At 41.2% G+C, this 12,285-nt stretch overlaps 1 protein-coding gene across 2 annotated transcripts in view; it reads right to left on the reverse strand.

Annotated features, from left to right (window-relative positions):
- The window catches only part of CDH4 (cadherin 4), a 1,105,063-nt gene that overhangs the window by 254,928 nt on the left and 837,850 nt on the right, over positions 1-12,285 (reverse strand). For both annotated transcript variants that reach the window (XM_073607535.1, XM_073607534.1), the window contains exon 4: positions 2,969-3,142. In XM_073607535.1, coding sequence (XP_073463636.1) covers positions 2,969-3,142 — 174 coding nt within the window. The remainder of the gene's footprint in view (positions 1-2,968; positions 3,143-12,285) is intronic.

Consider the following 12,285-nt stretch of genomic DNA (forward strand, 5'->3'; position numbering starts at 1 on the left):
TGGAGGATGGATTATGACACCAATTCGATCGATTTATTTCATCACATCACTAGCGTGGACACTTTTGCATTTGCACTTTCAGAACAATTCGATTTTTCTGGATTTTTGTTCCCTTATCAATTGAGTGTATTTCCATTATACATTTTTATGGACTTTATGTTACAATTTATCTATTTTATATACACTTTTTATTACTAATTTAGTGCGATTTTTTACTTATTTGCAATACAATACATACTTGTTGGCAAATTCTGTTGTTCTAACAGATTGGATTCTGACAGCACATCAGGATATCTTCACTTAGCGATCTTAGCGTTAAGCAACATCATATTTGCAAAAAAAGGGGGCTAGAATATTCAAAAAGGGAAGCGATACACAGGGGAGATAAGGATTGCTGCACGCCCCAGTGAGTATGAATAGAAAGGAAATATCCCCATGGGGTTTTGTGTTGCAGACAAAAATTCAAATTGGATAGAAAAATATATCAATTTTATTGAAAAAGTATTGACATACAATTGCATGAAAAAATGTTAAAACATGAGCTCTGCAAGTGAGGCCATTGCACATACATAAGGTAATACAACCGTACAGGTACATGAGCAACATAGCATGGTATAGGTATATGCTGATACACCCCGACGCGTTTCGACCATTAATTCGTAGAGGTCTTCTTCTGGGTGAAAAGAGTACAAGAACTCTACAAAGAGAATGTATTGTAAAAATACTTGCATTCAAACAACAATGTGAGTCAATAGTCACACACACAAAAGAAAAGGAAAAAATGTACAGTTTTAAGCTCATATTTACCACTGACGGTCCTATAAATAGCCTCCAAAGTGCTGTGCCCAGAGATTGCCGACAAGATCCAGGCTGCTCGGTCAGAGCGCCCGAACCACCACACAGAAGCAAGCCGTCCAACAAGCCAATGAACAAGCAAGCCGTCCACCAAGCCCGGTGGGGGTCTAAGCACAGACTCTTGTGGGCCCTTTCATTGGCTGGTTGGACGGCTTGCTTTTGTGTGGTGGTCCGGGTGCTCTGACCGTGCAGCCTGGATCTTGTCGCCAATCTCTGGGTACAGCACTTTGGAGGCTATTTATACGGCCATCAGTGGTAAATATGAGCTTAAAACTGTAAATTTTTTTCTTTTCTTTTGTGTGTGTGACTATTGACTCACATTGTTGTTTAATCATCTCAATACAGGGCACTTTCACCCCCTTCCTGCCAAGGCCATTTTTCAGCTTTCAGCGCTGTCACAGTTTGAATGACAATTGCGCGGTCATGCAACACTGTACCCAAATGAAATTTTTATTATTTTTTTCCCCACAAATAGAGCTTTCTTTTAATGGTATTTGATCACCTCTGTGTTTTTTATTTTTTGCGCTATAAACAAAAGAAGAGCGACAATTTTGGAAAAAAACACAATATTTTTTACTTTTTGCTATAATAAATATCCAAATTTTTTTTTTTTTTAAACAAATTTTTTCCTCAGTTTAGGCCGATATGTATTCTTCTACATATTTTTGGTGAAAAAAAAAATCACAATAAGCGTATATTGATTGGTTTGCGCAAAAGTTATAGCGTCAACAAAATAGGGGATAGATTTATAGCATTTTTATTTATTTATTTTTTTTTTTACTACCCTGTTTCCCTGAAAATAAGACCTAGCGTGATTGTCGGTGATGCCTGCAATATAAGCCCTACCCCCCAAATAAGCCCTAGTTAAAGTCCTTGTAGGTCTTATATTCAGGGTAGGGCTTATTTTCGGGGGAAACAGGGTAGGGCTTATTTGGGGGGTAGGGCTTTTATTGCAGCCATCACTGACAATCACGTAGGTCTTATTTTCGGAGAAACAGGGTAGTAATGGCGGCGATCTGCGATTTTTATCGTGACTGCGATATTGTGGCGGACATATCGGACACTTTTGACACATTTTTGGGACCATTCACATTTATACAGCGATCCGTGCTATAAAAATGCACTGATTACTGTATAAATGTGACTGGCAGGGAAGGGGTTGACACTAGAGGGTGATCGAAGGGTTAATTATGTTCCTAGGGAGTGTTTCTAACTGAAGGGGGAGGGGACTCACAAGGGGAGGAGACGGATCGGTGTTGCTCTATACTGAGAACACACATCAGTCTCCTCTCCTCTCTGACAGGACGTGGATCTGTGTGTTTCCATACACAGATCCACGGTCCTGCCGTGTTACCGGGCAATCGCAGGTGCCCAGCGGACATCGCGGCCGCCGGGCACACGCGTCGGGTGCCCAGTGACACAGCGGGCGCGCGCGTGCCCCCTGGTGGGCAGGGAAGGCGAGGGCGTCATATGACGCCCTCCCACAAAGAGAGCTGCACCGCCTGGCCGTCATATGACAGCCGGCGGGTGGCAAGTGGTTAAATGCAAGTGTTTTTACAAAACATTCTCTTGTACTCTTTTCCCCCAGAAGAAGACCTCTACGAATTAATGGTTGAAACGCGTCGGAGTGTATCAGCATGACTATATATATCTATACCATGCTATGTTGCTCACGTACCTGTACGGTTGTATTACCGTATGTATGTGCAATGGCCTCACTTGCAGAGCTCATGTTTTAGCATTCTTTCATGCAATTGTATGTCAATACTTTTTTCAATAAAATTTATAGATTTTTCTATCCCATTTGAATTTTTGTCTGCAACACAGAACCCCATGGGGATATTTCCTTTCTAGGGGGCTAGAATATTTTGAGGCTAAGAGGGTAAGGCAGAAAAAACCGCTAGATGACTTCTGATTGGTTGTGTGTGTTTCAGCACTTTGCCTTGTTCAACAACATCCTTGTAACAATGTAACTCGATTATCATGGCTGCCAAATGTCAATGTGTCCTCGTTTTTATGAGATAACGTTATAGAGTGTCCATTGTTGATGCAGAGAACGCTGTATTCCTATACTGTATAATGACAGAGTCAGCGGCAGTTCAGTGACACTTACCCGCACCAGCTGTTCAGGAAATGGTCCCCTCGAATTCTCTGGTACATTGACCGGAGGAATCACCCAGTCTCTCTTCTGTCTCCGCAGGCCATTAGCCACACGATGCTGTCGCCATGGTAGCAGGGTTCGGCTTTGGATATGAGGATGCTCGGATGGTCGGACCTGCAGAACTCGCTGGTAGGGATGATCGTCGTGAATTCGTGTTCATGGTAGTTTGATACAGGAAGAGGGGGGAAAAAAAAAGACATAAAAGAGAAAAGAAACCCCGTAAGACTGGTGTACAATAACACAGACTAACATCTACAGGAAATTGTAAGAAAACATAACCGTCCCAGAGTCTTCTCAAGACTCAACATCCATCACAATGTATTAATGCTTGCTGAAATCATCAACAATGTTAGGAAAAGAGTGACGGCAATTTCCAAACTAAGTTTAGGTAGTTTTTATATACAATCAGATGACTATAATGCAAAACCAAGTTTAGGTAGTTTTTATATGCAATCAGATGACCATAAGTCCTCATGCACACGGACGTTTAAAAAAACGTGCTGTAAAGCTAGGTCCGACGCCTGGAAAAAGCGGCGTTAAAAACGCGTTTTTTTTTACCACGTTTTGCATTAGCGTTTTTGCGCGTTTTTATAGCTCTAGCGCCGCGCCACAGAACGCACTGGTCCTGGGTTTTTTTTACAGCTTAAAAACACCTATGCCATTTGCAGCTCAAAAACGCCTAGGTGGGCATGAAGCCATAGACTAACATAGACAGGCGTTTTTAAGCTGCAAAAAAAAAGCGGCTGTAAAAACGTCCGTGTCGACTCGCCGTCTTAACCGATACGACTTTGGCATGCGACTTGTGCTCCGATGATCTTGAAGGGAAACTCCACGCCAAATTTAAAGAAAAAACGGCATGGGTTCCCCCTCCAAGACCATACCAGGCCCTTCGATCTGGCATGGATTTTAAGGGGAACCCCGCCACGCCGAAAAAACAGCGTGGGGTCCCCCCCAAAATCCATACTAGCACCTATTCCGAGCGCACAGCCCGGCAGGGCAAAATTGGGTCCACAGTCGTATAACTGTCGTGTCGTACCAGTGTGAACCCGGGCTTAGGCTTCATATACAATGGGCGTTTAACACGATGCACGAGGCTTCGGCTTGTAGCTGTGGCTGGAGGACACAGGCCAGATCTGCTGCCGGCAGCTCTTCAAATTCTATGAAAGTTTGACAGCTGCTGGGGATGAATGGGGCTGTTTAGGGCAATATGCACCCAGGGACGAATGCCCCCTAGGAGAGTGTGACACATGATGGGCTGGTTAGGGCAGTATGCACCCAGGGACAAATGCCCAGTAAGAGCGTGTGACAGCTGCTGCAGCTGAATGGGGCTGTTTAGGGCAGTATGCACCCAGGGGCGAATGCCCCCTAGGAGTGTGTGAGAGCTGCTGTGGTTAAATTGGGCTGTTTAGGGCAGTATGCATCCAGGGACAAATGCCCCCTTTGAGAGTGTGACAGCTGCTGCGACTGAATGGGGCTGTTTAGGGCAGTATGCACCCAGGGATGAATGCCCCCTATGAGAGTGTGAGAGCTGCTGTGGTTAAATTGGGCTGTTTAGGGCAGTATGCATCCATGGACAAATGCCCCCTTTGAGAGTGTGACAGCTGCTGCAACTGAATGGGGCTGTTTAGAGCAGTATGTATCCAGGGACGAATGCCCCTTATAAGAGTGTGACAGCTGCTGCGGCTGAATGGGGCTGTATGCACCCAGGGACGAATGCCTGGAACGCAAACTGCTTGCATCTTGGGCATTTGATCCTTGGGTGCATACTGCCCTCAACGTACATTCCACTAAGTGCGCCAGCCAGCTGCAGCAGCCGTCAGACTCCCATAGAGTTTGACAGGCTACCAGCAGCATGGCTGAATGGTGAATCTGTGCCCTCCAGCCTCAGCTAAACTCTCAGTGTGCACAGGACCCTAAATGTCTTGAAGACACCAGGTCTGAGATCTCTGTACCTGTACCCCGCGCGGGGGGGGAGGGGATCGGGGAGTGGTTGGGTGAATTATTATTTGCTTTTTATAGTGTACGTTCCACAGAATGCAGCAAGAACAATGGACGCATTAACACATGCCTGGCTTTGTAATGGGTATACAGGTATGAGACAACCAGGACCTTTGGTGTGAAGATCTCACTGTAAGAAGGCCAGGAAAACCGACAGTATCCACCCAAGACTGAATTATCACTTCAGAGTGACTATACCCTTTAAATCAGAACTTCCACTCCAGGGTCCCTTGCCAAAGTATGGACCCATGACAGCCTGGGCTCACAGGAAGAAAGTTGGATGATGTTGGCCTCATTCCACCTGGCAGCACCTACTGGCAAGGAAGTAGTACTGCAGGGACAGCACTGAACTGAATGTGAGTATTGCAATATAAACTGCTTTGTAAATTTCAGCAGGTGCAAGGGAGCAAATAAGAAAAATAAAATATATTTTATATATATATATATATATATATATATATATATATATATATATATATATATATATATATATATATATATATATATATATATATATATATATATATATATATATTATATTTATTTATTAGAGGTCCGCTTTAGCTGGACAGGAAACCAGCTAGAAGCAGGAAATTATCTCTAAACTCAAACCTTATCTCAGTTTTCTGACTCTGACAATCTCCTGGGATGTTTCACACCTATCTGTGAAGAGTGTTGGTATCTCTTACATATAAGAAGATGAGGATTACTGGTCCTTTAAAGATAGGTGTAGCTGCCACTTTGGAATCAGGTACATAAATATCTATGTATTACAGCCAAATAACACAGAAGGAAGAGAGATGCAGGGAGACAAACTAACTTCTTTTCCATCTGTTTTCTGCTTTTTAAAGCACAGCAAAGGGGTACAAACCCATCCAACGCCATATGCTGGTTTGTAACGCTGCACACACTAGACCACATGTTGCGAGGATATTTTTGTGGCTATAGTTTAAGTACTTTTACTTTTCTTTTACATTTCAATCTGAAAGGAATATCTTTCAAAGTAGAAGTAAAAACTGTTTTTTTATGCTTTTAGCAGCAATGCTGTTTTCCCTCGAGTTTTTGACGAAGCACTTTGCAACACATTATTTTTTTAAGCAGCGAGTTTTTCTTTTGTTTGCTCGTCAGAAATAACGCCAGACTACCAACCCAGAACCAGTTTTTTGAATTCATGCATATAAAGAAGTATTCAGACTACAGACGAAGTCCCTATTGCCACAAACTTTGTACCCTGCTCTTGCACCAGGGTAATCTCACTCTCTCAGCTGAAATGTTTAATGTTAAAAATGAATGAGCCGTTCAAAAAGGAGAGTGGAATCTCGTCCTAATGGGATCTTGGAATTGAAGAGCAGAAATCTAGCTTTCTCAAAAGTGGTAAAGCAGGGTAATTAAGTAAATAACATTTACATGATCATTTCAGTGTGTGTCCAGACAAAACATCTTCTTGTGTTGGATAGCGCATAGGCAGGTGCAGTCTGTACTCCCCACTGCAGGTGTGAGGAACTTGGTTCTTCAGTGACTTCCTGTGGTCACAAGGAGGCAGCTGTCTGATTGAACGCTGGTGCTCCATGTGACTTCAGTGGCCATCTTGGGTCAGGCAGAATCTATTTAAGACTCTGGCCCCCGGGTCTGGCACACTTTATGTGAGTGACTAGTATACGGCCAGGTTCCTTGTCTGGCAGGCTCAGTACATAGTGGTAGGGAGAGGTTCCGGAGGAGTAGGAACAGTGCAGGGAGTATGTCTACATTCTTCAGTAAGCCACCCCTTTGGGAGTGGTTCAGCCAGGCCGCATTCTTCTCCTCCTTTGGTGCTGGCATCTTTCAAGTCTACAAGCTGCTGGTATAAGTGGCTCCAGATGGTCGTGCCTGCCAGCCGGGCCTAACTGTGTTGTGTTGGACCTTCCTTCAATATATTGCTATCGCCTAACGTGGGCTCTGTGTGTTCACTGCCCGCCACACAACGCTGCACCTTGCTCACAAGTGTGTAGAGGAATTAGAAGCCTTGTCAGATCATGTGTCCTTGTTGGAGATTTACCCCTCTTTCTGTCCAGTGAAACCTTTGTCATTGTGAGGAGAAATCTCACCAATGCCATGGATAACAGTAAAACCCTACAAAGGGTCTAAAATTGGCCATATGCACTGATCAGTTTTGTTCAGCCTGTGGGCAGAATGAATGAAATCCAAGAGATCCATCCATCAGTAATAAACTGATGGAGGAATCAACCTTGCCAACTATTGTATTCTGACAGCCAGGGCCGGGACAAGGGGTGGGCAGGAGGGGCGGCTGCCCTGGGTGCTATGGTTTATTGCAGGGATTTGTGTGCCCTGACTCTAACCCTAAGGGAAGGAGGGGACGCAGTTTGGCATCTTTGCCCTGGGCGCTGGATGGTCTTGTCCTGGCACTGCTGACAGCTTATGCCCATGGCTGTCAGAACTCCCAAACAGTGACTGTGTCCGAATGGCTGCAGTCATCATTTGCCCAACAATTTTCCATTATTTGATCAAGCTGGGTGGTGCCAGCAGGGTCACCCATGGATCGAAGTTCAGCTGATTAAGCAGGAAGTGTCCAAAATTAGATCCGTGAATGGCAAACTTAACCCTTCCTCCTATCCTAAAAAAAACAAAACAACACAAAACAAAAAAAAAAAAAAAAAAAAGAATTTTAGGCTGGAAACTTTAAATAACTTGGTTTACACTGTGGTTTGTTGCCACGAGTTACTGCTTACCAATGCTCAGTAGGTTTAATTTTTTAAAAATCCCAGCTATAGAAATGAAAAAAAAAATCTAAAGACGATCCTTTTTTTTACATTTTGGATAGAATGGGGGAGGGTTATAACCACTGTCAGGTTTTTTTTTCTGCCATCTGTATTATGAAGAATTCCCTTCACTTCCTGTCCTGTAGGCCCAAACAGGTTGTGAGTAGATATCTCTCCAACGTAAGAGAAATCCTCTCCAGAACAAATGTTCCCACTGGAAGATTTTGCTACCATTTAATTTCTGGTGGCAAATCAAAAATGTGGATTTATGCTCATGTTTATCCCTGGTGACATTAGTTATCAGGAGAATTAGAGAGAATAAATATCCATAGGGACACATACAGTGACTCTAACCCCTCTCCACTCTATCCAAACCTATAAAAATGAGTTGTGCCTTTAATTGTACTTTAATGATGATACGTTGCAGTGTTGAAGTTCTATGCACACTCAGAAGCCCTTGTGAAAGGTCACTAAGGTGCTGCATCACATTATCCTCACTGTTGCACCTACAATGAAGGACATGTTCTCTGTACACAGTTGTAAAAATTGTACATGGTTATTGACTAGCACAAGTTACTGTACACATTAACTTTTCCTCTCCTTTTGTAAGAATCCATAGTGAAATGTTTGTTATACATCATTTTCCAGCATCCCTTATGGATACAAAAACCCTACAGAGCCACCAGAACAGATGGACGCTCACAGCAGACCACTTATTCTGCCTTAGAAAATATAAGACACAATTGTGGCAGTCACCAAATTTTAGCCCATATCTCAGATCCATGCATATACTAGACCAGGAGTCTCCAAACATTCTAAACAAAGGGCCAGTTTGAGGTCTTTCAGACTTTTGGGGGGCTGGACTGTGGCCATAGGGAGTAGAAAAGGTCCCAAAATCAGTGGAAAAAAACAAACAATGCCCCATCTTCAGTGTCAGTGAGAGGAATTGTGCCCTTTCATTGGTATTATTGGGAGGAATTGTGTCCCATCATTGGTATCATTGGGCCCAATTGTTGGTGTCATTAGGAGAAAACGTGCCCCATCATTGGTGTCATTAGGTTGAATTGTGCTCCTTCATTGGGGTTGGGGGGGTCAGAATTATGCCCCATTGTTGGTATTAGTGGGTGAAAAAGTGTCCCAAAGGCCAGATAAAAGTAAGCAAAGGCTGCATCTGGCCCCAGGACTGCAGTTTGAAGACCACTGTACTAGATCAGCTCTTTATGTCCAGCCCATATAGAGTTGCAGAAACAAAAGCATTCATCCTCGTAGTGGGCAATCTGGTGGAAGAGTGAAGGAGAGTTCTGGGTCCATGGAGAATATATGTGATTTCGACCAATTAACGTTGAACCCTGAAGAGTACCCAAAATGCTGAACAATTGGTAAGACTTCAGATATGAACTGCTGTGGAGCAGAGAGGTAAATCAACATTTGATCAGCATATAGTGAGACTCGTTCTTCCAACATACAGATCGGATTATCCTTCAACAGGGTGTATTTGTGCATGAGTTTCGCTCAATTGATAGGGCAAACAACAAGGGCAAGAGAGGACATCCCTGTCTAGTGCCCCATTGCATAATGAATGAGGAAAAAATACGGTCGTTAATTCGCAGCCGCACTAGGGGTTGTGTATAAAGGATCTGTATCTGAGTAATAAAATTATCACAGAATCCGAATATATGTAGAAACTAGGGATGCACCGATACCATTTTTTACAACGAGTATAAGTACTGATACTTTTTTTTAGTATTCGCCCATACCAATTACCAGTACCTACTGCAACTGTTAACTTCAGCTGTCAGCAACGGTACAAAGCATTGAAGAGTTATTTACAAATGAAATAAATAGATTTTTTTGTGATGTGAAATGTGTAATGTGCACAGCCAAAAAATTTGTTCATTTTCATTGTTGTTTCATTAGTTTATTATTTTTTTTCGTTTTTCGGGTCATTCGTTATGATCGCGATTCGTAAATTCGTTCATTCCTAAATTCGTAAATGCGTTTGTTTGTACATTTGAACATTCATACATTCGTACATTTTTACATTTGTACATTTGTAAATTCGTACATTCGGAAATTTGTGAAATCGTACATTTGTAAATTAGAAAATTCGGAAATTTGTAAATTCGAAGTTTGAAAATCCAAAAACTGAAAATTCAAAAATCTGAAATAGTAACTAACTATTAAATTATAGGTATTGTAATTTCCTTTCAAATTTGACTGTCAGTGAACGTAACAAATACCAATTTATCCGAAGTTACGAATTATCCAAAATGAATTCTGCATCTAAACAAATGGAACTGAACAAATTAATAATAAATAATAATAATAAAATGTTGTTATTATTATTATTATTATTTATTATTATTAATTCATTACGTTCCATTACGTTTTTTCGGATCATTCATAACTTCTGATAAATTTGTATGTGTTACGTTCACTAACAGCCAAATTTGAAAGGAAATTACAATACCTATAATTTAAAAGTTACTAGTAATTACTAATAGTTAAGTTATTATTAGTTAACTATTATTTCAGATTTCCGAATTTTCGAATTTACAAATTTACGAATTCATTAATTTACTAATGTACGAATGCCCGAATTTAAGAATGTCCAATTTTATTGAATTTACGAATATTCGGAAAAAATTCGTTAAACGGGTTTTCGTTAATTCGGATATTCCCGAATTAACGAATTTGTCGAAATTCGTTACGAATTCGGAACGAAACGAATTGCACATGCCTAGTAAATATATGTTAATATATATGTGTAAAAATATTCACTAACAAAGTAGACCAAAAAAAGTTTTAATTGTTTATCGTTTATAAAATAGACGTGAACAAAAAAAAAAAAAAAAAAAAGCAGGAAAATAATTAAATGGAGGAAAATAGGGAGTTAATTAAGGCTGATTAGAGTAAATTAAGGGTTTATAAAGGGGTTAAACAGAGGAACTTTCGTTCATCCCTTTGATCTGCAGATGAGGAAACAGAAAGATTCAAAAAGAAACAATGTTTCTTTTTATTTTAGTGTTTCAGCTGAGCAATGTTGTTAATAAATATTGCCAGCTGCTTTTTTTTTTTGACGGCTCCAAATACCGGACTTCTTTAACACTTCAGCTGTCAACAGGGGAGACCCCACTGACAGCTCAAAGAACCGAGCGTGAAAATATCAGTTTCAGGTATCGGTACATTTGCACGAGTAATACTTGTGCAAATACTTGGTATCGGCACCGATACTAGTATCGGTGCAACCCTAGTAGAAACTGAATTAGAAACCGAATAAGGCCATTCTATGGAATCAAACGCCTTGTGAGTATCCAATGCTACAAAGGCTCTAGGGGTCTGGGAGAGGTTGGGGACCCACAGATTAGTAAAAAGTCTTCAAATCTTAATATTGATCGACGTTCCAGGGATAAATCCTGTTTGGTCTGAGTTTACCAGTGAGACAGTAAATTTATTTAACTTGAGGGCTAAAATTTTGGAAGGCATAAAAGGATTCATCCTTAGCAGCATTGCTTTATGTGTTCCGGTGATAAAAAAAAAAAAGTGCATGGGAGAAGGTTGCAGCTAGACAAAGGCAAGAGGAAAAGTTTTGGCAGTTAAAAGGCCTCCCAGAAAACCTGAGAAACTGGAAAGTTGCCTTCACTGATCTGAAAATGTTGGTTGCAGGACTGTTATGTTGACCCTCTTGCTTCAGAATTTTGAGTCACTGACCTTTACTCCATATTCTTGCATAGTTGTCCCTGGCTGGTCAGTGACTCATAAAGTAATGACTGATGGATCAGTATAACAGTGTGCAACAAGCATTCTCAGAAGGTCAGAAGGCTTCCTTTAACGTCTTCCCACCAGCCATATACGAAATCGTAATGCCTGAGCCATTACAACTGCTTCACACTCATTCTGAAGACTATCCTATCTCCTACCTATCGACACTTTGACCAGGAGCTGTCGCTAACAGTGTGATCACATGTGTTAGAGGGGAGCAAATGAGCACATTTCCAGCACAAAACAGCAACGTGTATATATGTGTCTGCATAGCATAAAGCCCACCTCCGTGCTGCCACATAGTTTATCAGCATCCGGCTGATGGGAAAGGGTTAATCAATGATAGTTTTGGTATGTTCTCTGAATACAGCTTTGTTGCAGAACATGCCCTGTTTTCAGTCACAAGAAGCCGCCTGTACCGATCCAACTTTCAACAATTTACCAACTCACGCTTGGCTTCGTGATTAATCCTAAACATTTATGCATAGTGAATATTTATTAATTTATTAAACGTTTCCCAAGCAATCTGTTTATTAAACTGTGATTTTCACAAGTCTGATGACTAACATTTTGCTAATTTTTTTTTTTAATTTACAAAACTGACATTTTAAGAGACTAAAAACTCAGTTCTCTTAATTTTATGGGATTTGCCTGATGAAATATTTTATTTTATATAAATTATTAATATAATATTTTATATAGGTGGGTCACAAATCCGAGAGAAGATTTTCCAATTATGAATGGGCTCCAGGG

This window comes from Aquarana catesbeiana, linkage group LG12, assembly GCF_042186555.1.
Source record: "Aquarana catesbeiana isolate 2022-GZ linkage group LG12, ASM4218655v1, whole genome shotgun sequence".
Taxonomy (NCBI): Eukaryota; Metazoa; Chordata; class Amphibia; order Anura; family Ranidae; genus Aquarana; species Aquarana catesbeiana.